Raw genomic sequence first — 23,703 nt, 5'->3', positions numbered from 1 at the left:
GCTTTATGAAGTATATTACCTTAATACTGATCTTTGAACTTGTAGTCATAGCATAAAGTTTAACATGAGCGACAGCAACATCCTGACCAATTATCCAAATTATCCAGACATCCCAAAATGTTCAGAACACAACACACAGAGTCTGTGGATTAAGAGGTTAACTCCTGGAACATCAAAAGAAGTGCATGATAATAAAAACAAATAGTAGAAAAATTTGAGGTAACTTCCTTGCTTAATTAATTAGGTAGACCAGGTGGAAGCGAAGAGGCCAGAGCTGGTGCTCAGAATGTCTATAAAGCTGAGCAACATGACAGCACAATGGAGGAGGAACAAAGATTTTTTTAATATACTTCTATCCTGTGTCACAGTTTGAAATTGTCCTGGTTTATGTCCCTTTTGGCAAACTTACATAAAAGTGACCCTGTACTGTATTTTATGACCAGATGACTTTTTTCCCAGTGGCTAATTTGTATCAGACCCCCATCTTAAGAGACACAGAAATGAGTAGGAAGTCCAAGCCGGTTTGTCTCAATGAGCTTTCATTGCATGCTTTCATTATTTTTGCTCGTTTTTGCCACTGATCATCCATAAATTGTTGGAAATGAGTGATTAAGGAAGTGCTGCTTAGTGTTAGTGGCACATGCACATTCTTGGTATGTTTTTTGTGGGTGAGAGGAAATCGTGTACTGCACAAACAAAAAGGAAAACTCCTGCTGGGAACCTTTCAAGGAAATTTAACTTGCGTAATGTTTTGATCTTGGTGTTTATTACAGAAAATAAGAGTAATATTTCACCAGCTATTGTTATGTGTCAGCTAGCCTCTCCATCTCCTTGCCTTTCCTTGAGTGCTCTTCCCAAATTCTCAGTTTATTTTAATAAAAACACCACTTTAAAATGTAGCAGTTTGTTCATATGCTGAAGGCAGGTGAGCTGGACCAGTGGTCAGAACATTTATTGTGTTGTGCTTGCTACTGTATAAAGATTTGGCTGTTGTGGCTGCAAAGCCCTGCCTGTGTCAGCAGCTGCAGCTTAACCTGTGCAAGTAAAACATGGGGGTTCAGGTTCCTCACAAAATAGTGAAATGCAGAGGTTTCTGCTTTTAAAATAGATTTCTTCCCTTCATCTCTTTTAAAAATATGTTTTGTAAGTAAAATTACTTATTTGGGGAGAGGGTGAAAGTTGAAGCTTTGCAAAAATATTATTAACAATTTTCAAACTGCTTTTTTCACTGCACTTTGTTGTTAGCTTGCTGAACAACCATAGTGTGTATGTCTTCCATCTCCTCATTATTTTATTTGATCCACTTTATTAATAGTGATGGCTTTTCCTAGTCATTGCACTATTAAATAGGGCTGAACTAAGCTCAAGTTTCTGATGTATTGTGTTGCAGTGCATTGTATATGCAAAATTTGAAGTAACTAAACACAGTAATAAATACAGTGAAAAGTGAACATGCTGCTTTTTTGTTTCTTTATGAGTATGGAAATTTGAATTTCTGTATTTTTCCTTATAGAAAATCTGTACTCCCAGCTTTGATGTTTGTACCAGTAGAACTCTGGTACATCTATAGGTGTAGACTACTGTAAAAGACATTTTACAGTGTGTGGACAATGTAGGAAGTATGTTCAAAGTTACCTTTGAAGTATTTAAATTTAGAAACTTTTTCACTTACCTCAAGCAGATTTCCATGGAAAGAAATTGTTCCTGTGTTGCAAAACACTGGAAAATAAATGGCTTGGAAATCTTTTCCAATAAGAAATTATCTCTAATGAAGATTAGTTTTTAAAATTTGCCTTGGTTTTTCTGTAAAATGGATTTGGAGAGTTCAAGAATCTTGAACATTGTTTGCAAACAGTATTTGATTGTGCTTTATGGTTACTTCTACCACTGGTTGCAATACCCACAAGCCCCTGTGTGTATGGCTCACAAAATACTCTTGAGGTGCCCTGATGACAGTGGATGTTTATTTGGCATTTAAGCTCATATTTATTTGTCTATAAAATCATTTAGCATGAACTGAGACTTCAGTGCTCTGATCTCTATGAAATGTTTACTGGTATGCAACTGAATTATTGTACATTATATTACAACCCATTTACTCATTCCATTAGTAATACCAGGGACAAAAGTTGTTTAATCAGTCACATCAAAGGCAGCTGTTTGGGTGTGTATTTTTGACAAAAGTTAACATGTTAAGTTCAGATATGAAGTCCAGTTTTTAAACTGGAGTCCTTTAAAATGACACCACCTAAATTTTATTAGAGTTTGTTGCTATATAGAAACAGATCCTGATGATTCTGGAATTTTGATTTGGAAAGTAGCATGATCATAGTTTTTACTTCTTCTAATTAAAAGTATACTTAGCTGACAGTTGTATAAACCCATAACATAATCTGTAGGATATAAGGTGCAGAGTTAAAGACTGTATTTAACTGTAGATCTTGTATTAAGGATGAACCTTTGTGTGCCTGCTCTTCCACCAAAGTCTCAGAAGCAGCTTGTGCATGGCTACATGTAGAATGTGTTTGTAATTTGTAATGCAGAGGATAGCCCCATCTAATACTGACAATGAGAAGAGCTTGTAGAACAGCTAGGAAGGGAAGATGAGAAGGTTTATTATAACTTGTTAGCATGTAGCATTGACAAGTGTTAACTAAACTCTGAGAACATGTTAAAATTACAGCTTTACACTACCGAGTCCTTCACTTACACTTCTGCAGAGAAAAAAAAATTCTTACCTTACAGGTGTATATATTAGCAAATTAGAGTGTGCCTGCTTTTTTGAATCTGTGACTGGAATCTGTAACTCTACTGTAGATTAGTGTGAAAATGAAAATACCTTTGTAAAAGTAATAATGTCTGCAATGATGTCTGCTGTCCTTTCACTATGGCTGTAAGAGCATGAAAATTACTACAGGTAAGTCAGAAGAGGTTGGGAATCCTGGTTGTGTTATTTTTTTTTGTATTTCAAAATCTTGACTTCAAAACACAATCTTTTTTTTTTTTTGCCTAAATGTCTGTATTTAAACATTTAGTATCAAAGGCTGTGCAGGACAGGTAAGTAACATCCATGTATTTGTCAGCTTAAGGTCATACCATGTTTCACTGAGAGTGAGATAAAAAGAAATTCAAGAATCAGTGGCTAGGAGAGAGAAACTTGCTAGGTGAGGAATAATGGCTTAATGTCAATTTGGTTTTGTAGATATATAAAATATTTTATCAGGTTTTTATAAGACTTCTTGCTTAAATCAGTTGGGGACATTATATACAAAAATCTGCCTTTTTTTATATTAGCATAGGAGATTGGTGGTTTGTTGAATATAAGTAACAGTTCTGTATCTGGGGACAGCTGAGGGGGAAATAAGGGAATGTTGGTTGTTGCACACATTGGATCAAGATGTGATGAGATGTGATCTGTGCTCCGTTTCATTGAAGTAGTTAAATGTCAGTTGGTTGCTTCCATAAATTAGATGGTACTTCGTTTAAAGAGGCCTCAGTGGAAGGTACACAAAGTAGGCTACCAGGAGATAAGCTGATGGTAAAGTTTATTTGGTACAGCTTTTCTGCACTGGCTGCCTTACTGCCACTTTGTTATCTGGGCAGGGGTTCAGCCTTTCTGCAGCTGTCAATGGAGATTATAATTACTTTTTGTGACCAATTCTGTAATGTCGATATAAAATCAAAATGTGTCATGTTAGTTTGTGTTCTGGCAGTGTTTTAATGTATTTGAGCTATGGAAATTCATAGTTGAAGTGATGATGTATTTTTACCCCAGTATTACTAACAACAAGATGAACTGAGTGTTGCTAGTAATACTGGGGTAAAAATGCTGCACAAAGAAAATGGTGTTATTTTGAAATGTGTTTTTCTGACTGACTTCTCTAGCATGCTGTGAGAAACTGCATTAGGTGACACATTGTGAGTAAGTACAGGCATCTGTAAGACTACTCAGATTTGGAAGCTAGCACTGGAGCATTAGTTGTTCCACCTCACCCCAGGCAGGAATGGGCTGCTTTGCTGAACTTTTGTGCTTTCCCCACGCCTACGTTGCCCTGAACTTGCACATTTGTGCTGTATGTAGCAAGGTTATGCTTTGTAGAATTTCCACAGTTTCTGCTAACAGCCTTAACATGTAGCTGGAAGCCTGCAAATGGAATAAGAGGAGACTATTTTCCTTTGCTGCTCTCTTAGTGGATAAATTGAGGGTTTTTTTTCAGTTTTTATTTAGTTTTAGGATAGTTTACAGAGTTCTGCACGAGCATAAATGTTAAAACATGTTTAAAAATGTTAAATACTTCTACTACATGTAAAGTGGTACAGCTACCAATGCTAAGCTTGAATCTCTTATTTTATCACTGATGTAAACTGAAGCACTGGCTTCTAAAATATTTTTTCTTCCTAAGACATTTATTTTTAGGCAGAAATAAGTACCTTTTAAATTTTGTTTGGAAGGAGCATTCTTAATACCCTCTATAGACCCTTCTGTTTGTCGTAGTTGATAGCTGTATTCCAGAGATGTATTTAATTTTTTTTTTGTTTTACTTGTCAGTTTGTAATAGAATTCATGTAACAATTTAATTTAAAACTGAAATGTTTCATGGAAAATTTGCCATCCTTTGGGAAGGAAGTATTCACACATGCAAGATCCCTGAAATAGCTGTGATTCAGATCCCTTTCTTAGACAATGGAAACAAGCAAAGAATTTGGCATATCTGAGAGTCACACTGACTTCAAGAGGCAATGTGAGCATCTTCCCATCTCAGTGTGTTTGGATTTATTTCAATAAATGGTCAGAAACATTAAATTGATTTTCTGTTAGTTTTAGCTGGATTTAGTTTAATTTGTTTTATAAAAGTGGCTGGTTTATGCATGAGGACTGTCTTATTAAGATTTGAATAATTAAATATTTCCACATTAGTCAGTGTCTTCATTTGTGTCTCCATTGACATCAAGTAGTGACTGTTCAGAACAAGCAAAACTTTGTCTCTATTTTAAATCTATTTATGCACTTTTGTTGCTTTATAATAAAATTTAAAAATACTTTACAGATTTACTATAATTGTAATTTTAATTCACAGAAGAAAATTTCCAGGGAATTTTATATTAATAGTTGAAAGGTTTAATATAATTGTCTTAATTATTGAAAGGCAATAAACATTTTTCTAATGGGTTTTCATTTATTAAATGAAACTTTACTAGGCAGACACCACTTTTCATTCCTCCTTTTAAAGCAGGGGCTTTTTGATACTGATAACCATGTGATATTTAGACCTGTAGTCTGTATTAATTATTTAATATTACTAAAATTACTTCACATTATGGATTTCTCTGTGTTAGGAATCACTTACTCTGAACTGACAAGGAAAGAGCTTACACATCTGTAGTGAAAACCTGTGAGGCAGACAACAAATTTATTTACAAAGGAGGGGATGAGGCAGAACCAAAGAATTTCTTTCATCCCTGTCTTGGTTTTTTTTGTACCTTTTCCAAGAGTTTCCCAGTTTATTAATAGGAACTTCCAGCATTCTGGTGCTTTGGCCAGTTCCTAGAAGTGTGCTTTCTTCTTGGGCTTATTCACCCTATCAGGGCATTAGTAATAGACATGACTTCAGGGGATTTACTTTTGTTTTCTTTATTTATTTTAGAACATTAAAAGTGACCTTTGTGCTTGTACATGTCATTTGCTTTTGGGAACTGTCTTCAGGGTTTCATTCTGCCAAAACACCATCACAAATTCCAAGTCTTAATGTTACTTATCTTAATGCTCTGCCAAGCTACAAATAAGTTGGAAAGCATCTATTTATCTTCCTATCAGGCCAGTCTAGCAGGAAACATTCTTTCTGATCCAAAAGTGAATGATTAGAGGGAGACTCATAGTGTCAGAAATCCCACAGCTCCCATGCTGTTGTTGCAGGTGTCATTGGAAAGTCTGGGAAACTTGGTAGGTGGAGGGAATGGATCATCTGAGAGTTGGGCTAGTGAATGGAACAACAGAGCAAACTTGTGGGGGAAAGGGATAGCACTGGGACAGTGACCATTTTACTGTGATTATCCTTTCATTTCTCCTTTCCCTTCTCCCCAGAAGGTTTGCATTGGATGTCCACAGATCTCCATCCATCCCTTTTAGGGCAAGCTGAAGCAGGATAGTCATGTGGATCTGACAGCTGTAGGCTGTGATTATTTTATTCCAGTTAGTGTCTGCTTGCATTTTGGCTGCTATTCTGTCTAGCTTTTCCTCATTTTAAGAAACTGCTGTGTATTCTGTATTCTGATATGTATTCTGATACAAAATTTGTAAGGAATAATACTTCAAATGTACTATTTCTCTGGCAAATTTACAGGAGTGATGCCTAATGTGGAAGAGCCAGCTCTTTGTTTCAATTATTTCAATCCATGTATTTGAAACAACACCTTAACTGCTAGGCAATAAATGAATCCTGCCTTATCATCCTCACTGGAGTCTGTCTTGCACTGGACAATTAAATAGATCCTAGGGGAAAAAAGTGAGAAAGAGCTGTTTTTTATTCTGGTCCCAAGGACTCAAGTCTGCAAGGAGTCCTTCTTGGTTCTTAGGTTATTTCACTGAGTTAATTGTGTGCAGTGGTGTCAACAGGATAGTTTGATGGGTATGGGCCCCAAACTATGCTATGACATTGTGGTTTGGATGCTCCTCTGGGACACTGAAGAAGGGAGCATAAGTTTTTTTTTGCAGAGTAGTCACTGCAGAGAGTGTACTGGATCTTGAATAGGTGGCCTCCTCCCCAGGCTGTTAAGTAAAGACATCTTTTTCTTGAGCTCTACTTGAGGGATTTTTGGTCCTTCACTTCCAACTTGGCAGGCATAACCCTAATGCATATTGTTACATGTCTTTAGCCAGTACCCAAAGAAATAATTTTGGTTTTTTTCCAATAAAAATTTATTTTTTCTGTATTTTTAGAATTTTATGGATTTTGTTACTTAACAGTGTGGCTGCTAAGTTTGATACGGTTCAGTATTTTGGCTGCCTACTCTTGCTCCATTGACAGCATGGTAACAACTGTGAAACCATTTGAGAAAAGCTGCTAACAGAAAGATCAGCTGAAAGTTGCTGGGAATGTTTTCTGACTGAATTTTTCATGTTTGTATTGTGTAAAAAATAAATATAAGCTTTAAAATACACTTGTGATGAAAAGTGCTCATTTTAATCTTCAAATGCCTGTAGGCTGTGAAGATTCTGTGAGGGAAGAGGTGATGTGGGGGAAGACACAGTCAGTGCTAGTTATAGTCTGAAGTATTTGATTCTCCTATGGGCAAGGAAATGCTGGTTTTCTTTTTCCCCTACTTGAATCTGATGCCTGAATATATTACTTCTTGATTAAAATTTTCTTAGCTTACTTTGTGATGGTTCTGAGTCATTAGCAGCTCCTTTTTTAAAATGAACTGAGTTTTCCTAACACTACAGCATCTGTTTTTGACTTAGTAATTTGTGTGGTCTCAGGAGGTAGTGACCCCTTGACTAAATATCATTGTGCTAAATGTAGGATGTGTTTAATGTTGCCTGATGCAAAATTTTCTCCTTTACTTATTAAAAACTTGTTTGTGGACTGCCTTGAATAGGTCACAGCAAGGACTGCTCCAAGTCTGGTGTCAAACCATAGAAAGGGGTGAAAGGCTTTACACTCATCTCTAATGCTAACAAATTGAGAAAGAGGGGGTGTCACATGCTAAAAATGTAATTGGGGTTAATATATAACATCCCCAACCTCATAACCAGTGTAATTCTCCCTTTTTTAGTGCCTCCACTTCTCCTGCAGATGTTATCATGTGTGTTTGTTGCCATCAGCCCCTCAGTGAACAAATGTTGAGGTTACTAAGGCTCCTTTCTGTCACGTGAGAACAATGGGCGTCGTGTGTACTTTAAATGTGCCATGATTGCAGAAATGTTTCCCAGGCTTTCACCATGGGTCAGGGCATGGTGTAAAAAGTGATGTTTGCCTACCTTGCAAGAGGTCAAGTTGTCCAAGCAGAACTGTGTTCACATATTCAGCACCATAGAAACTTAGTTAGCACTCTCTGGTTTTGTGTGTAACATACAATTTTTATTTCATTGATGATAGGGTGTTTCATTATTTTTTTTTCCCTGCAAAATTTGCTGCCAGATTAAAATGTGTAATTAATAAAAGCCATTCCATGTCCTGCATTAGCACCCAAAAATGTCAATTTTGTAGCAGTTAGTAATATGTTCATCAGAATCTCTGTAGTCAGGTAATGTTTCAACAAAGAAATGCTTCTTCTTGGAGTAAGGATGGAGCTGTAGTTCTTTCACTTTACCAGGAATTTTGCCTCTTGCAAAAAGAAATGCTAAGGTACTGAAAGGTTTTCTGATCATTCATCAGCATTAAAACAACAGAACTCTTGGCAAATATCTTGATGTATATGTTAAAATCCACATACCATCGGACAGCATTAAAAACTATGCTTAAATTTCTGAAGAATAAGAATTGTGTTTTTCCTCACAACTGACAAAGCAAAAAATCAGCAACAAATGGCTTGATTGCTTTAATTTATTTAATAATTCTTTCCTAGAAAATAACAACTTGTGATTTTCTGGCCCAGGATTGTGCCACTGCTTGGAAGATAACATTACCTTCCACAATGTCTCTCCTGGAACATGGTGCTTGTCCTACTTTAGCATTGCTAAAATGGCAGTTGTCAGAGATTTCCTTTTAAATTTTCCAGAGTTTTCATGTGGCTCTTAATGGAGATAGGAGCAGGCAGGGGGTTTCTTGCACTGTCCTTGTGAGTCAGGAGAGATCCCTGTGCCCTGCTGGTTGTGTGAGAGGCCTGAACCTGGTGGACAGCCCCTGTGCAGGGCAAGGTCTTCACTTGGTACTGGTGCCAGATTAGTGGCAAAGCATTTTGTTGTTACATGTGTATTATTCAAAGTAGTTACAGAATTTTAAATGGAGAAAAAAAGCCCCAACATTTTGCCTCCGTTATCAAGAAATTTTCCTTTTCCTTATTGAAAAGCTGTAAGGACCTATCACCACACATTATCTTCTAAAGTAAAACCAGTCCCTAGGTGTTACGGGTTGGCACATATAGCAGGAAAAGTCTTAGTGTTTTGTAAGTGGCATAATAATCATCCCTCAACACAAATGTACTGCAGGGGAGAGGTGGTTTCCTTGGTAATTATGCTGAGTTCTTGTATGACATCTGTTATTCCTTCAGGACTGTTGTTTCCATTTGTACTTCATTGGGTTTTTCAGATGAAGAATTACCTTTTATGGCCATGTGCTGTTCTATAATATCTTTTGGCTATTTGTCATCTGAGATGACTTATCTATGTTAATCATAAGAAAAGAAACATGGTAAGATTTTGATGATACAGAGTAGCAATTAAAAATTTGTCAGAACACTTCTAAAATAATTAAAACCTTTCCTGCTAAAATTAGGCTTTTCTGGAAACATGAACCCTTAGGCCTGGTGCTCCAGGCAGCATAAGTAGCTCAGGATTAAGCTATAAAACCTTCTGATTGTCTTGACAATTGAATTTTAAAGAATTAGAAGTCTGAGAGTCAGGTGTCTCTAAGGCTGTACAAACCACAAGATACTTAGGATGTGTTTGTAGGACAGCTTTTATTTGTAGGCAGGCCTTGAGAGCTTCAAATGCTCTTTTTTTTCCACTCCCCCCATTAGTGCAGAGAGAAGATGACAGATATTACTGAGCTCCTGGCAAGTTGCAGTCTGCTGGGATTGATGTGTTAAATATCTTTCCTTTAATAAAATACTTCACTTGGTTAAGTGCTCATGTTAAGGATCTAGGTGGATTTTGAAAATATGCTGGGAGTGAAACTGTAGGTGAGCTGTGCACTCATAAGCTGTGAAACTTTGAAGTATAAAAAAAAAAGAAGTTGGGGGGTTTGAGGGTATAATCTGTCAGTTCTTTCCCCCAATTTTCTTGAGAAATAGCTAAATTACAGTTTCTATTGGATTATAGTAATTTGCTTCCAAAAGTTTTTGTTTACCATATTTTTTTTCATCTTCCACAAGAACCTCCTTTAATGTGTCAGTCAGCCTGTAAGGTGTCAGACTTCTGCTTAGGGACAGTGGGGAACCACTCAGGGCATTGACTTTCAGGAGTGGCTTTTGCTTTATGGATAATCTGAAACTCAGCTGGAAGACTTTCTAAGGTGTTGGGTGTGTTTTGTTTTCCTGTTCAGCTGTTACCAGAGTGGATTAGCAAATTTGTAGTGCAATGACAGTTGATGCTTTATTCTAGATACCTCCATGGAAAAAGACATTAAAGTGGAGAGTTACTAAAACCAAAATCACTGCTGAGGAAGGGAAGTACTGCCTTCCTTCAAACTGGCTTGTGTCCATGCTTCCTAAGCACTGGTCCTGAGTCCATTTTGGAACGTGTCTCTCTCATTTACTGGCATGCAGTTATGTATGAATTGAAGACTAAAGATCAGACTCTTTCCAGCACTTCCACCTTTCTTTTTAGCTTGCATTAGTTTTATGATTTTGTTCTTTGTGGTCCAGGTCATTTCCTTCTCCCTCTTGGCACACACAGCGTTTCCTCTTCTCTGCATATCCCTGGAGAGTAGGAATAACCCCAGTGTGTTCAAAAGTGAGGGTGCTTTCTGAGACCCCCTTCTCTCTGTTCATGTCACTCTTCTTTTCTTTTTATTTTTTTTCCTCTGATATCTTCAGGGAGTGTTTGAAGAACCAGCCATGCTTTATATTACTTCATCTGTTTCCATTCATGAAAATGTGTTCTGGTTACAGATTCAAATTTTCTGATCTTAGAGTGCTGAATAGTCTTTCTAATAGTAGGCTTTATTTAGACAAGAACTTTTTAAAAGGAATATATTTTTCCAGGTCTTCTTACTTCTCTTATTTCTTTCCCGCCCTTTTCCCCTCATGCACAGAAATGTAACCTGAAGTTGTAGCAGCATTTGTAGTGTACAGCAGGGGGTGTATAAAAGCCCACCATCTTAATATGCATTTCCAATGTCCACTTAATTTTATAATGTCAAGTTTAATTACATTTTGTGTATTTTGTGACTTTTTTTAACTCCTCCATCTTAATCAGGATCTCAGCATTATTTGGCCAATGAAAAGTAAATGTCAAAGGAAAATTTGACTGCCTTAAAATAGAAGTACTCCAGGGGGCAGCTTGTCTTACTGAAAATGAAGCTAGAGGTTGTCCAGAGAGGTTTTGGAGTCTCCAAGCTTGGAGGTACTCAAAGATTCCTGGGCAGCCAGCTTTAGGTGTCTCTGTTTGAGCTGGGGATGGACCAGGTGACCTCTGAAGGTCCTTGCCAACCGCAATCATTCCATGATTCTCCAGAGATTTTCTCCATGTGCACAGGGGGAAAATTCTGTACCTTTCATTCCTTTCAAATAGCAGCTATTTGGCAGGTACTCTAATGTATGTAAGTATGAACTAATGTGCCTGGAACATTAATGTTTTCATAGGGCACAGCCTTATGGGTGCCTAATTGAGATTAAGTATTTACCTATGTGCTTTAAGTGTCTTAATTTCTTTTTTATCCTGGACTTTTACCAAGTATTCATTAGTGTCTATGACAGAATATTTCTATTTGTCAGTTCACCAAAGTTCTTTAAAGTATTATGATTTCACTGTATTTAAATGAGTGTGAATCCTAGTCTGTGTGTGCTGTGCAATATAAAAATTCTTCTGCCCTAAGCAGAATGGAGTTGTCAGTGGTAATCTTCCTGTTCTGCAGAGGACTGGTGGAGGAGGGAACTGGTGTGCTACAAGAGATCAGTGCTCATGGTTAGGATGCCTGGGGTCCTTGTCCATGGCTGGATGCAGTGATTATGTAGAGAGCATAATTTTTAGGGTAAATGTCATATAAAGATTACCCTTAAGTAAACCTCCCCATCCCAGTTAAGCAGCGAGGGAAGATGTGATAAAAATAGAAAAAGTAATACAGTAAAACAAATTTTCTGCTTTTAACTATCAGGTAGTCTTTGCAATGAAGTATCCCCAAGCTGGGGTGAACCTGTATGGAAAACGAGTTGGGTTTGCTCGTGGAGATGTATTCTGGCAAACAAAGAAAAAGTAAAATTGTTACTTAAACATCAGTCTGATGGTTCCTTAATGGTGTGGATGCATGAAGAGAGCATCCCAATCACTCTATTGCTCAAAATTAGTTAAATTAGTGATACCAGTGCAAAGTAAGTCTGATTTTTTGGTGTTATTTGGTGTACGTATATTTGCGAATGTAGCATCAGCTGTCGGAGCGTTGTTCCTTTTTTCCAAGGTGTGCCCTGCGTGTACCCGGCGGGGCCGGGGCCGGGCGGGAGCCGAGCGGGAGCGGCAGTTCCGCAGCCGGGCGCTGGAGGGCTCCGCAGACTGACGGCTGCCCAGCGATTTCGGGGGAATTGCTGCATTGTACCTGCGCAGGGTTTAATGCTTGCCGGGCCATTTGGCTATTTGCCATAATTGGCTTTCCATTCCCTTGATTGGAATCATAGATAAAAATTTGCTAATCCACTTTCTTTGCTGAAAGTATTAGAAAAGTAATCCATCTTTTAAAAATGCTCGAACAAAATCATATGGTATAAAGAGTACTTTGTGGAATAATAAGATTAATGAGAACTGTAAGGCATATGCAATTTAAAACGTTTTTCTATGGGTTTAAGGGGAAAAATGCAATCTGGGCACTATAAAGCTATAAGTACTTCCTTTTTTTATGCACTACCTTTTAAATGTGCATTACATGTTATGCTTTTGTCTACATGATAAAATGTGAGTATGTACTTAGGAAGAAGGATCTGCTATTTACTTGTAATTTTAAAAGGTTTGAAAATGCCTGATTCAAACTTCTTGGTTGTGTTTTTTTTTCCTCCCTCTCCCCTCTTCTGCCCATAGGGCATCAGAGCACGGATTTTGGAAACCCTCGTAATGCTCATTCTTCTTGCACTGCTTATCCTTGGAATCGTATGGGTGGCTTCAGCACTCATAGACAATGATGCTGCCAGTATGGAGTCTTTGTATGGTATGGAATGCAAAAGAACCTTCACCCAGTTTCATTGTAAATACAGAAATGCAGGTTTCCAGTTACATGTGTTTCTAGTACATGTTATGTGAGTATTGCACAGGTTGTGAAGAAGGTGTCAGTGGTGTCAGCACCATTTTGATGTTAAATTCTGTGACATAAGTAGCCTCTTGGTAATTAGCTAAAGCTGTGCTCAATGTTTTTTCTACAGACCTCTGGGAATTCTACCTCCCATATTTATATTCCTGTATATCACTGATGGGATGCTTGTTACTGCTGTGTAAGTATTTTCCTCATTATTCCAAAAGATGAATGGTGTTATGGTGTTTTTTTTTTTTTTTTTTTGTGTATTGTATTCAATTTTTTTTAACGGTTAAATGAAACTTTTTGATTGTGAAAATTGAGTGGAATTTTTTTTCTGATTAAATTTAAATTTAGGTGTGAATTTGTTAGGTTTGGGTTCTGAAGTTTATGTAAATGGTACCTTAGATTTTCAGTTTTTGAGAAACTTTCCAACTCACACAATTTTGGCTAATAACTTGTTAAAGCAGGTAGTTGAAAAAGAGGGACTCCATTCTGCAAAGAAAAGCACAAATTTTAAATGAAATGTCTGCAGGAGGCCAGTAGTATGGTGAGAAAATTATTTTGGAACATTTTGTCCTATATTCAGTAAACTACCATTCTTCCTTTTGTAATTGAAAATGTTGCTGTATAGGCAGGAGTTGGAAGACAGTGCAGCCAGCTTTCATAATCACACAGCTGGGCTCTGGCCAGTCTGCAGGTCAGTTACACAATTGCCTCTGAAACAAATGCAGTGAAAACCCAACCTTACATTGACTGCTCCCAGCCAGAGTTCAGTCATCCATGTTCAGGGGAATAAGAAACACGATGGAAGGCTCCAAATCCCACTTATAATCTCAGCCCCCTCCTTTAATAATTTTTAGAAAATTGCTGAGAGGGACATATCCCTTTCTAGATTATTATGGTTTCATCTCTTCTCCAAGCTTGACAGGTTCAAAACTTACATGGGGCTGTCACTGTGGAGAAAGGGTGGAGAATGATAATTTGTGATATCCTTTAAATAGATCTATGAAAGAGACCTCAGTGAGTCTCCTTAGATTCTCTGTATGTGCAGATTCTCAAATGCCCTTTGGAGGAAGGTGGGAGGGTTAAACAATGGGCTTCTCAACATCTTGTGCAGGCTGTTCTAGAGTGGCATTCACAGAGGTGCTGAGCACTTTAATGGGAAGTTGGTTTACAAAACTTCAAATCTACCCTGCAGTTTGCTTCAGCAGAGCTGAAAACTCAGCCTCTGTTCTGGGGCTGTTGTAAACCAGCTCACTGAAATTATTGTGACTAAATGCCAGGTTTTGGAAATGTGTAACTTAAGCAAATCCCTGAGGTGGAGGCCCTCCAAGCTCTTAGTTCTATATAGCTGAAAGGGCAGTATACAGCAGTGGGGCAGCTGCTGGGGTAGAGCTTTAGATCTTCAGCTGGTTTAATTGCTGAAACAGTGTTTGAGTAAAGCCTATTGCAGTGATGAATTGGAGCTTCATTTCATTTGTCTTTTCTCCTTTTCCTGCAGGATTCTTCTGCAGTAAAGGCAGACTAGCTTAAGCTAGATTTTTGAATATTTTATTTTTCCTATAATATGCAGTAGCTACAGTGAAACACTGGTTAATAAAAATAAATGCAATCCTCACAATAAAATCTTGTATTGTTTTTTTTGGCAACACTGTTTTATTATAATGGAAACTATGGATGTACATGCTCATCCATATAGTTTTAAATTCTTTCATCTCAAACATATTTCAGTATTTGAAGGCTGTTTCCCCCAAACTGTTGTTTTCTATTAATAATTTTCTATTGTCATGGCTGAGCCTTTCTCCCAAGAAGCAGACATGCATCATTTCTGAAAACCATCACAGGCTAGGATCAGAAAGGGCCCATTGTTATTTCACAGAAAATAATCTGAAGTCTGGTATCTGAGCCTACTACCAATGGAAGTTGAAGGATAACTTTGAGAGCAAAGCAGCTTCAGGATCTCTTGGCCTTGCAGCTACACCTGTGCTAAAAGATGAAATGTGCCTGAGATGTTCTCCAGTGCTGTGGCCAGGCAGTGTCACTCCATCAGGATATGGCAGTTGGCAGATGTCTGTGCAGCTTTGGCTCATGATAATGGTCCCTGGGCTGCCTCAGCTCCAGAACTTCACTGAGAATCATTTGGAAAAGGGTTAACTGGCCCAGGGCAAATCATGTCAGGAATAGTTCTAACAACTCACTGGTGTAGGCAATGCAATCTTAAAGCCCAAGAAGAATGCATCCTGGCACTGCTGAATTTACTAGTGAAGACATAGCCTCTGGTTCCACATGCTTTGAATAAATAATTAATTAGTTGAGCAAGTTTAAGATCTCTGATCATGTGGTGTTCCTGGGTGACCAAAAAAAAAGTCTCAGTTAAGGTCTTGGAGGGGAGAGATGCTTGTCTTGTTCAAAATCGTGTGATTACAATGTGCTTGAAAGTTCATGTTGGAGCTTTAAGCTCTTGCAATTCTTTTCAAAACCAAAAAATGGTTATATGTTGCATCCAAATAAAAACAGCTGGTCTTTCACTTACAAATAACTGTTCTGCATGCTTTTCCTTCCCCTGCAGTGTGCACGCCAGTGGGGCTCTCAAGGATGTTTACAGTAATGGGTCAGTTGCTGGTGAAACCGACGGTAAGTGCTGCCCAAGTCTGTCCTCCTGTGCTACCTGTGAGAAGGTGGAATGGTATTTGGGTACTTTCATCTAGAATGCTTACACTTCTACAGAACTCTTCAGTTCATCAGTTTCTAGAACTGATGTTCATCTAGAATGCTTACACTTCTTCAGAACTCTTCAGTTCATCAGTTTCTAGAACCACTGTTTATGTACTTATTTCATGTGTTTCATATAGCACAAAAGCCTGTTTTTTTCTAAAGTTTTTCTAATAATAATATAGACTTCCTCTGATTTTTTCAGTTTATGTCAATGCTACTAAGATTATTTATTACCAGTATTTCCTGATGTGTTTTACCAGTGCCTGAAAAGTGTGGGCATATTCTGAGTTCAGTAGCAAAGAACACAAGAGCAAACAAAGTATGGATCAACAAGAAGGGTACCTGGGGTACACACAGATGGGTGAAATGTGGGTTGTTGTCATCTTTAAGCTTGTTACACACAGATGCTCTTTGGTTTGGTGAGGGAAGGGAGAAGTTTGTACCACATACAAGTGCTCTAGTGACTTCAATGTCACATGTCCTAGTTTGTAGTTACTAAAATTTGGGTGCACTAAGATCTTGCTTTCCTTTTCATTAGTTCAACTCTGGAAATAGAAGGAAAATACCTACTGTTTTTATCTTTAGTTTCAAAGCACCTGGTAGCTGAGATAGACTGACTTCATTTATTTGGTTCTAGCTTCCAATAGCAATTTATATTTTCATGAAATACTGGCTTATGTGGAAAGTTGCTTTTTAATACAATTTCTCAAAATCTTTAGTTATTTTTATTTAAGTTGGGTTTGAGGTTTGATATGATTTGAATGTAGGTTAGACATACTGTTCTGTCTCTTTAGATTGAAACTGAACATAAAAGCCTTGACTCAAAATAAACACTTCAACTTTGCTTACAGTAAAGATACAATTGTGTAACAGAATGGAATAATCTGTGAAGTTCTTATTTGTGTCACTGTTGTAAAGTTGTAGACTGTATATTTAAAGTACAGGTTACAGGAGCAAAGTGAATCTGATTATGTAAGTTCAGTCAGGAAAACAAGTGCCTCTGATACTCAGTTCATGTTTCTGTTTACAAATACAGATCCTGGAAGATCTAGATGAGCAGATGTATATCATCACTTTAGAGGAAGAAGCCATTCAGAGGAAGCTTAATGGTATGTATGCTATACCTGTAAGGTTACTGCTTCAGATACAGTATTTAGAGTAGAGTCATTCTGGTCAGCAGGCTCACTGTTGGTCAGCTTCTTCTCCCAAAACAGAAAATTCCAATATCTTAGCCTGTAGCAATTGTTACAGGTGTACATTTCCTCACCAGGTTTTTTAAGATTGGCTCTTGTGTGTGTGTGGTTTGCTTTGGTTTTGTTTTTGAGTTGTTCATCAGCTCTCTAATGTGGGACTGTTCTGAGCCTGGTCATTGTCCAGACCCACCACCCTTACTGCAAAATAGCTTGGATTGGTAAATTACTCTATTTCAGCCTTGTTTGGAGAATTTTCATTAGCAAGAGGCTTGACTTCCTGCAATATGAGTTTTTGTTTTTAATTTGGAGGATTTTTTGTGTTTCAGTTGATTGTTATTTAAAATCTTAGGTAGTAATCCATTAAAAATCAGAGCACTCCATTATATTCTAAGAGTTATTTGGTGAATTTAATAAATAAAAACATTATATTAATAAGTAATGAAAATAATAATTACAAGAATGTTTTTAGACTTACTGTATTTAGTCTTAAAATTTTGCATTTCTTGCTAAGGTGTTTTTGTTATGAAGTGTTTAAAACATGAAGTATGAAGTAAAGTATGAAGGTTTAGAATAGAAAGGTGTAGACTTTCTGTAGTTCTATTCTGTAGTTTTAGAAAAGACAGTATGAAGACTTAGAATAGAAAGGAGTGTTGCAACAGGCAACCAGTTATGGAAAATTTAGTGATTATATAAACCTGGAAATCGTGTTGTACAAATCTTCTGACTTGCTTTTAACTGCAGGGATAAGCCATCCATCCATAATTTATGCAATTACTGCACTTTTGTAAACCAAGGAATTTCCATGTAAGACAGCACAACAATATATGTGCATGATGACTTATTTTAGCCTTAATTTTTAAAATTTCCTGGTTTTTCTCTCCTGCTTTTCAGTCTTCTGTCATATATCTTAAGCTTTCCTTCTCTGAGGTCTCATTAAGTCTTCTTTCAAAGTTGCTTGGTCTGGGGAAGTACTTTTGATAGCAGAGATCATCTTTATTCCAGGGCTTAAAATTTGTGGAGGAGTAGTGACTTCTTTGTGCTGAAATCAGTCTAAAAGTAACATGCACCTTTTCAGGTATTTATAGCGATGCACTATGTGTGCATTTACACACAGGCACGCAAAAAGGTGCAGGCAGTGAGTGTCTTTGAAGCTGTGATGGGTAATGATAATCATTCTGTGTGTTTGATGTTAGCTGGGAACTGTAAAATATTTGTTACTGAATATTTTATGTTGTCATGGTGATTCTACTTGTGTACAACACAGAGCAATGACCCAGTAGTTGTTCAGGAATCTCTTGGAAGTAGTGTTCAGATGGGGAATGTGATTATTTAGGTGATGCTTGGCTGCTCTTTTTCTTGCAGAAATCTCAACAGTTGCTTATATTGCAGTTTGGTATCACTTGTGGAGTGGACCTAGGCTGTTTGTAGGTGCCTACTAACTGGGTATGGATTTAGGATTTGTGCTGGGGGCAGCCCTAACCATCAACCTAGGCTGATAGTAGGTGCCTACTAACTGGGTATGGATTTAGGATTTGTGCTGGGGGCAGCCCTAACCATCAACCTAGGCTGATAGTAGGTGCCTACTAACTGGGTATGGATTTAGGATGTGTGCTGGGGGCAGCCCTAACCATCAACCTAGGCTGATAGTAGGTGCCTACTAACTGGGTATGGATTTAGGATGTGTGCCAGGAGCTCCCCTAACACCAGCCAAGAGACTGGATTTGCTTTCAGCACATGGCTTGGTATTCAGTGAGAAGTGGAGCTGCTGCCCACCCATATTCCATGGAGCACTCACCAGCCTGCTCTTGAGCAGTGAAAGACATGGGGCTTAAATGTCCTGAGACAGGAGAGGAACTGAATTCCCTCTGTTTCCAGTGCTGAGGGAATGGCATTGACACCCCCAAAAGGGGGTGCTTGAAAACCTCTAGGTTGGTTTACAGAGAAAATTAACAGAGTTAAACTGAAAAATAAATGAAAATCTAAACTTGCATATAGCATGTAGCTGGGACAAGATGCTATATGTGCAGGAAGATACTTTGCAGGATTTTTGTAGTAGTTACTTTAGCAAATGTAAGCACAGTTCTCATTATGGTGAGCAGGGAAACCTTCATACGCTCTTCCAGAAGCCTTTCTAATGCATACAAATTATGCCAGAAGCATTGACATTGTCATTGCCAGAACTATGAAGGGTCATGTTTACCATGTTTATTGCATTTTAAAAAGTGTGTATGAATGGGGGTGGTGCTAATTACATCAGTAAATGCAGTGCTGTGGTGTTAGAGGCCAGAATCTGTGTTTTAGCACACAGATTGTCACTTTGTTGCTGTGTCACTGTGGATATATTCAGCTGCACACTTCCTCTGCCATGGCTGTTGCAACTCTTCCACCATGTTGGTGGTGGAATTCGTGGTGCTTAAGTAACCTTGCTGGGCAGGTTTCCAGTAAAGTGCTCTGAAATTATATACTTTATTTATATGTATAACTAAAGAGTTGAATTTTGATTAAAATGAAGAGGACCAGAGCAGAGGCTTAAGTGATACTTGATGATTGTAAAGCTTTTCATATTTGAAAATAAATCTATCTGTGAAACTGTAGATCTTCTTTGTGGGAACTAATTTTCTTCCTCCTCAGGTGTCTGCAGTGTCTAACTGAAAATTGGAGGAGGAGGGAGGGGAAAGTTTGATTGTGTTATCTACCCTAGTATTTTTATCTATTGAAGAGATACTGGGCTTTGGGAAAATGTTTGTTTCCAGTGTGTTATATTTCAGTACCCACATCACTCCTACAGTTGAAAAATAAAGCTGTGACTTTTTTATATTAAAAGAAAAAAGTTGCCTTCAGCTATTAGTTTTCCTGAATCCAAAGAGACGGGTGGGGTAGGATCAAAAATACTTACTTGATCAAAGTTATTGGCTCTGAAGGTATCCTTACCTATGTAAGAAAGATGAAAGGTGTTGTTTTTATTGCACACTAGTAACAGTGTAATTTTGAACTAATTGGTGGTGAACTGCCAATCACCTTGGGGGAATGCAAATAGATACTCTTACAATTTCCTTTGAGGTACTGAAATCTTATGTCGGGGCTGGAAGAAAAACAGAATAATACCGTTAAATTGACCTTAAATGAGCTGCTTTGTGGCTTTCTTGGAGAATCCCTTCTAACTTTTCATTGCTAGTCCAAACAAGTCTTGTCTACCAATTTGATTTATTGGCTAGACAGCGCTGACATTGAACTTTGTGCGTGTTTGAAATAAAGCTAATGTTAGAGAGCTTTTAAGAATTTAGCTGCATCCTTTCCAAATACTCTTTTGACTGATCTGAAACCTTGCCTCTCTCATAAAATATCCTTTTGTATAGCAACCTGTTGTTTGCAACTATTTTTAAGGAGGAACTACAACAGGATTTAGGTATGATTCAGAATTTCTACTGACCTGTGTTTTAGGGATCTTCGGTGATGATGCTGATTTGTTGGATAGACTCCTATGAAATCAGTGTTTAGAGCTCTGGATTTTTATGTTGAGGGGAGAAAAAAACATAGATATATATTGAACTGGGCTTTTCCTCAAAGACTCCTAAATCAGTTGCAGAAAAGAAGAAAACATCAGATGCTGACTTGAGTTTTCCGTCTTGTTCAACTGCTTCCATGAAAGTTCTTTTCCCACTGAGGTCTATAGCTATCCTTTTTCCCACCTAATGGTAATTAGTCATTCCATAAAACAGATGTTTTCATGTTTTTTGGGGGGGAATGCATCATCACAAAAGCTTATTTTTATAGTGATAATTAGCTCGGGTTTTTTAAAGACTTTTTCTGAAAACCTGTGTATTATGTTTAATTTTTAGAAAACACTGAGAAATGGAACTGACATTTGTATTTCAAGTACTTCAACTGATAAGATGTTGTAATAGAACGGTGTCTGTAGGTCTTACTGGATAGTCCTGAGGTTAGAGATATTGATATATTTGAAGCCCTGTAAATATTATCCCATACTCATTATGTCACTGATATCCAAGATAAGATAAATGTTTAGACAAAGCACAGAAGTTAGGTGTTATATGCAAAATGTGTGTGAAAGAAACATTCAGTTAATTTGATTAAAAAAACATTCAATTAATTTGATTAAACATTTAAAATTTTAAACAGTTGGATCTTTCATTGATGATTTGACTGCATTGAACAAATCAGTATTTAATAGTCTGCAATAAGAAGAATCACCTTTTTTCTTGTATTGAGGTTGCTGGATGGATGAGGAGACAACAGAAAATAGGGAAATACTGAGACTGGACTACAAAGTAGTGTTGCTGTGCCAGCAGCCTGAGTGCTGTTTAGATTTTGTAGGCAAGTGATCAAGATATCAGATAAAAGCCATGGACAAGAATATTAATCTCATATAAATTTGAGACTGTTTAAAAAAAGTCCATGGAGCATGATGCTCTTACAAGTTAGCCCATGGCCAGAGGTGGGGCTGAGGGTAGGGAATGGCCAGCAGGTGAAAGGTGTGAATGCAAACCAGCAAAACAGCAACAGAGAGGACTTTGGGTTTAAGACCTTGAACTGTCACTGCCATGGTGTGTTACTGCAGAGTGAAATTGGCTTGGAATAGGCAGGGAAAATATGAGCCCTTAACTTATTTTCAGGTGAGATTGCCCCACTTTCATCCCTTTTACTTCTGAACAAAGGTGAGTGGAGTGTGTTTCTAACTTATCTCAGAATATTTCCAGGTTGTGATTGCAGAGAGTGAAAGCTAAGGCAGAAATAATGGAATGAGAACTGAAACAGCAGATTTCTAGTCAGCATTGCCGAGCTGTGTCAGTGCCTGGACATTGAGCAGGGTTTGTAGAGGAATTGGCATCAAGGAGGGAAACCCCAGTGTGCTTGCACTGGAGAAGAGTGGTTGGAAGAGAATGGAAGGTTGAAGAGGAAAAGGATGGAGAGAGAAAATGGTCTGGGTTTCCTCAAGACTGCATAAGGATAGGAAGAAAAGTTGATGAGCAACTTTTAGGCAGAAAATTAGTAGGAGGAAAGGAATTAATATTATGGTTGTCAGGGCTAAGCTGATGTACAGGAGTAAGTATGAGGAATTGCACAACAGTGACACTGTGAACTGGACTGACACGTTGTGTGTGTTGTGAGCTGGAAAGTGGAAGAGGTTGGTCTCACAGGTGGTTGTGGGAATTTCTGACTGTGGCATGGATGGACAGAGCAGGCAAACTGGTATGAGCAGGAGATCCAACAGCAAGCAGCTTAGCAGTGTGGAAACTGAGCTTGCTGAGGAAAGGAAGGAAGGGAGGGAGGGGCAGAAGCTGAATCTGGAGCTCTGGCCACTTTAAAGGCAAAGGTCCACTTTTGCTAGATAATAATGCTCCTGAAGGGCATATGGGGATTCTTTACATCTTGGTACCAGAATCATATAGGGATTTAAGAATGAGGCATTTTAGGCATCCTGTCTGTCACACTGTGGCTGGTCATTGGACTTGTGTGGAAGTTCAGCATCAGCAAACAGGCTGGGATTGCAGGAGATGATGCTGAAACCTCTGTGCGGAACTCTACTGAGTAGACTCTGCTGTTTTTGAAAAGTATTTGAAGAGTCTCAAAGAAACACCTGCAGTTTAAAGTCACAAGTGCTTAATGTGATGCTTCCTAAATCCAAATTGTCACTGTGTGCCTTGCAGTCACATCCAAAAGAAAATCATGTCTTTTGTTTTAAAAGGTGTATCTTCCACAGTGGAATACCAGACGGTAGAGTTGGAACGGGAGCTTGAAAAAGTGAGAAGCAAGAAAACAAATCTAGGTAATGAACCTTCTGGTGTTTCATGTAGATTGTGGTTTACTAAATGATGTTAAGGTGCTGTGTTTAGTTTGGAGCAGTTGCTTGATTGATTCCACTTTGTTCTTAAATAAATTTGTACGTTTGCAAATATGTTAGATGAAATCATTGCACCCCTCCAACAAGAAAAAAAATGAAGTAAGGAGTCTGATTTGGATCTTATTTTTAACAGTATTTTAGAGAAATTGTAACTCTTCTTTGCATGGAGCTTTTGATGTATAATATGCTTATGAATATTTGGGCTAATCAATGACATTATTTCCTTTTTGTATTTGAATTATTTCTGTAAAATTCAAACAGTGTTTTCTTTTCTTTCACATGCTAATGATGTCCAGTGAAGTTAGTTCTGTCTTTCCTGCCTTACAAGAGGAAAATACTATTAAAATATCTGAAATTCTGTTCTGTCCCTTTAGGTCATGCTAAAATATACATGTAAACAGTGTATTTGTAAATTCAGCAGATTTTAAACTTTGTGGAACTGCTGTGTGCTAGGGGAAGAAAAAGGTTAAGGGGAAATATGCCTCTTGGAAAAATCTGCTTGTCTCTATCTCCCCAGCCTTTCTCTAGAGAGGTTTCATGTTTTTGCCATTGCTTTTTAGAGCTGTACAGGGTGGATGTTCTTATGAACTGGTGGATGTTTGCTCCAGATCAGGATGCTGTTGTTACTTATATTTCTAGTGAGCTTATGGGTAGCTGGAATGATTCTTACTTGTTTTATTCCAAGGTGATCTATGGTATTAGGCTTATGTTTTTTTCTCTTCTGAACAGAACGGAGGAAAAAAGCATCTGCTTGGGAAAGGAATTTAGTTTATCCAGCTGTCATGATATTGCTCCTGACTGAGACAGTAAGAATTTTCTTTTTTTTCCCCAGCAA

At 37.8% G+C, this 23,703-nt stretch overlaps 1 protein-coding gene across 2 annotated transcripts in view; it reads left to right on the top strand.

The window, feature by feature from the left end:
* Window positions 1-23,703, top strand: part of LMBR1 (limb development membrane protein 1) — a 68,104-nt gene that overhangs the window by 28,671 nt on the left and 15,730 nt on the right. For both annotated transcript variants that reach the window (XM_009085806.4, XM_050970526.1), the window contains 6 exons: window positions 12,887-13,013; window positions 13,225-13,293; window positions 15,667-15,731; window positions 16,849-16,921; window positions 22,713-22,793; window positions 23,598-23,674. In XM_009085806.4, the coding sequence (XP_009084054.2) occupies window positions 12,887-13,013; window positions 13,225-13,293; window positions 15,667-15,731; window positions 16,849-16,921; window positions 22,713-22,793; window positions 23,598-23,674 (492 nt within the window). The remainder of the gene's footprint in view (window positions 1-12,886; window positions 13,014-13,224; window positions 13,294-15,666; window positions 15,732-16,848; window positions 16,922-22,712; window positions 22,794-23,597; window positions 23,675-23,703) is intronic.

Source organism: Serinus canaria, chromosome 2, assembly GCF_022539315.1.
Source record: "Serinus canaria isolate serCan28SL12 chromosome 2, serCan2020, whole genome shotgun sequence".
Lineage (NCBI taxonomy): Eukaryota > Metazoa > Chordata > Aves > Passeriformes > Fringillidae > Serinus > Serinus canaria.
This window is presented reverse-complemented; position numbering and strand designations above follow the sequence as displayed.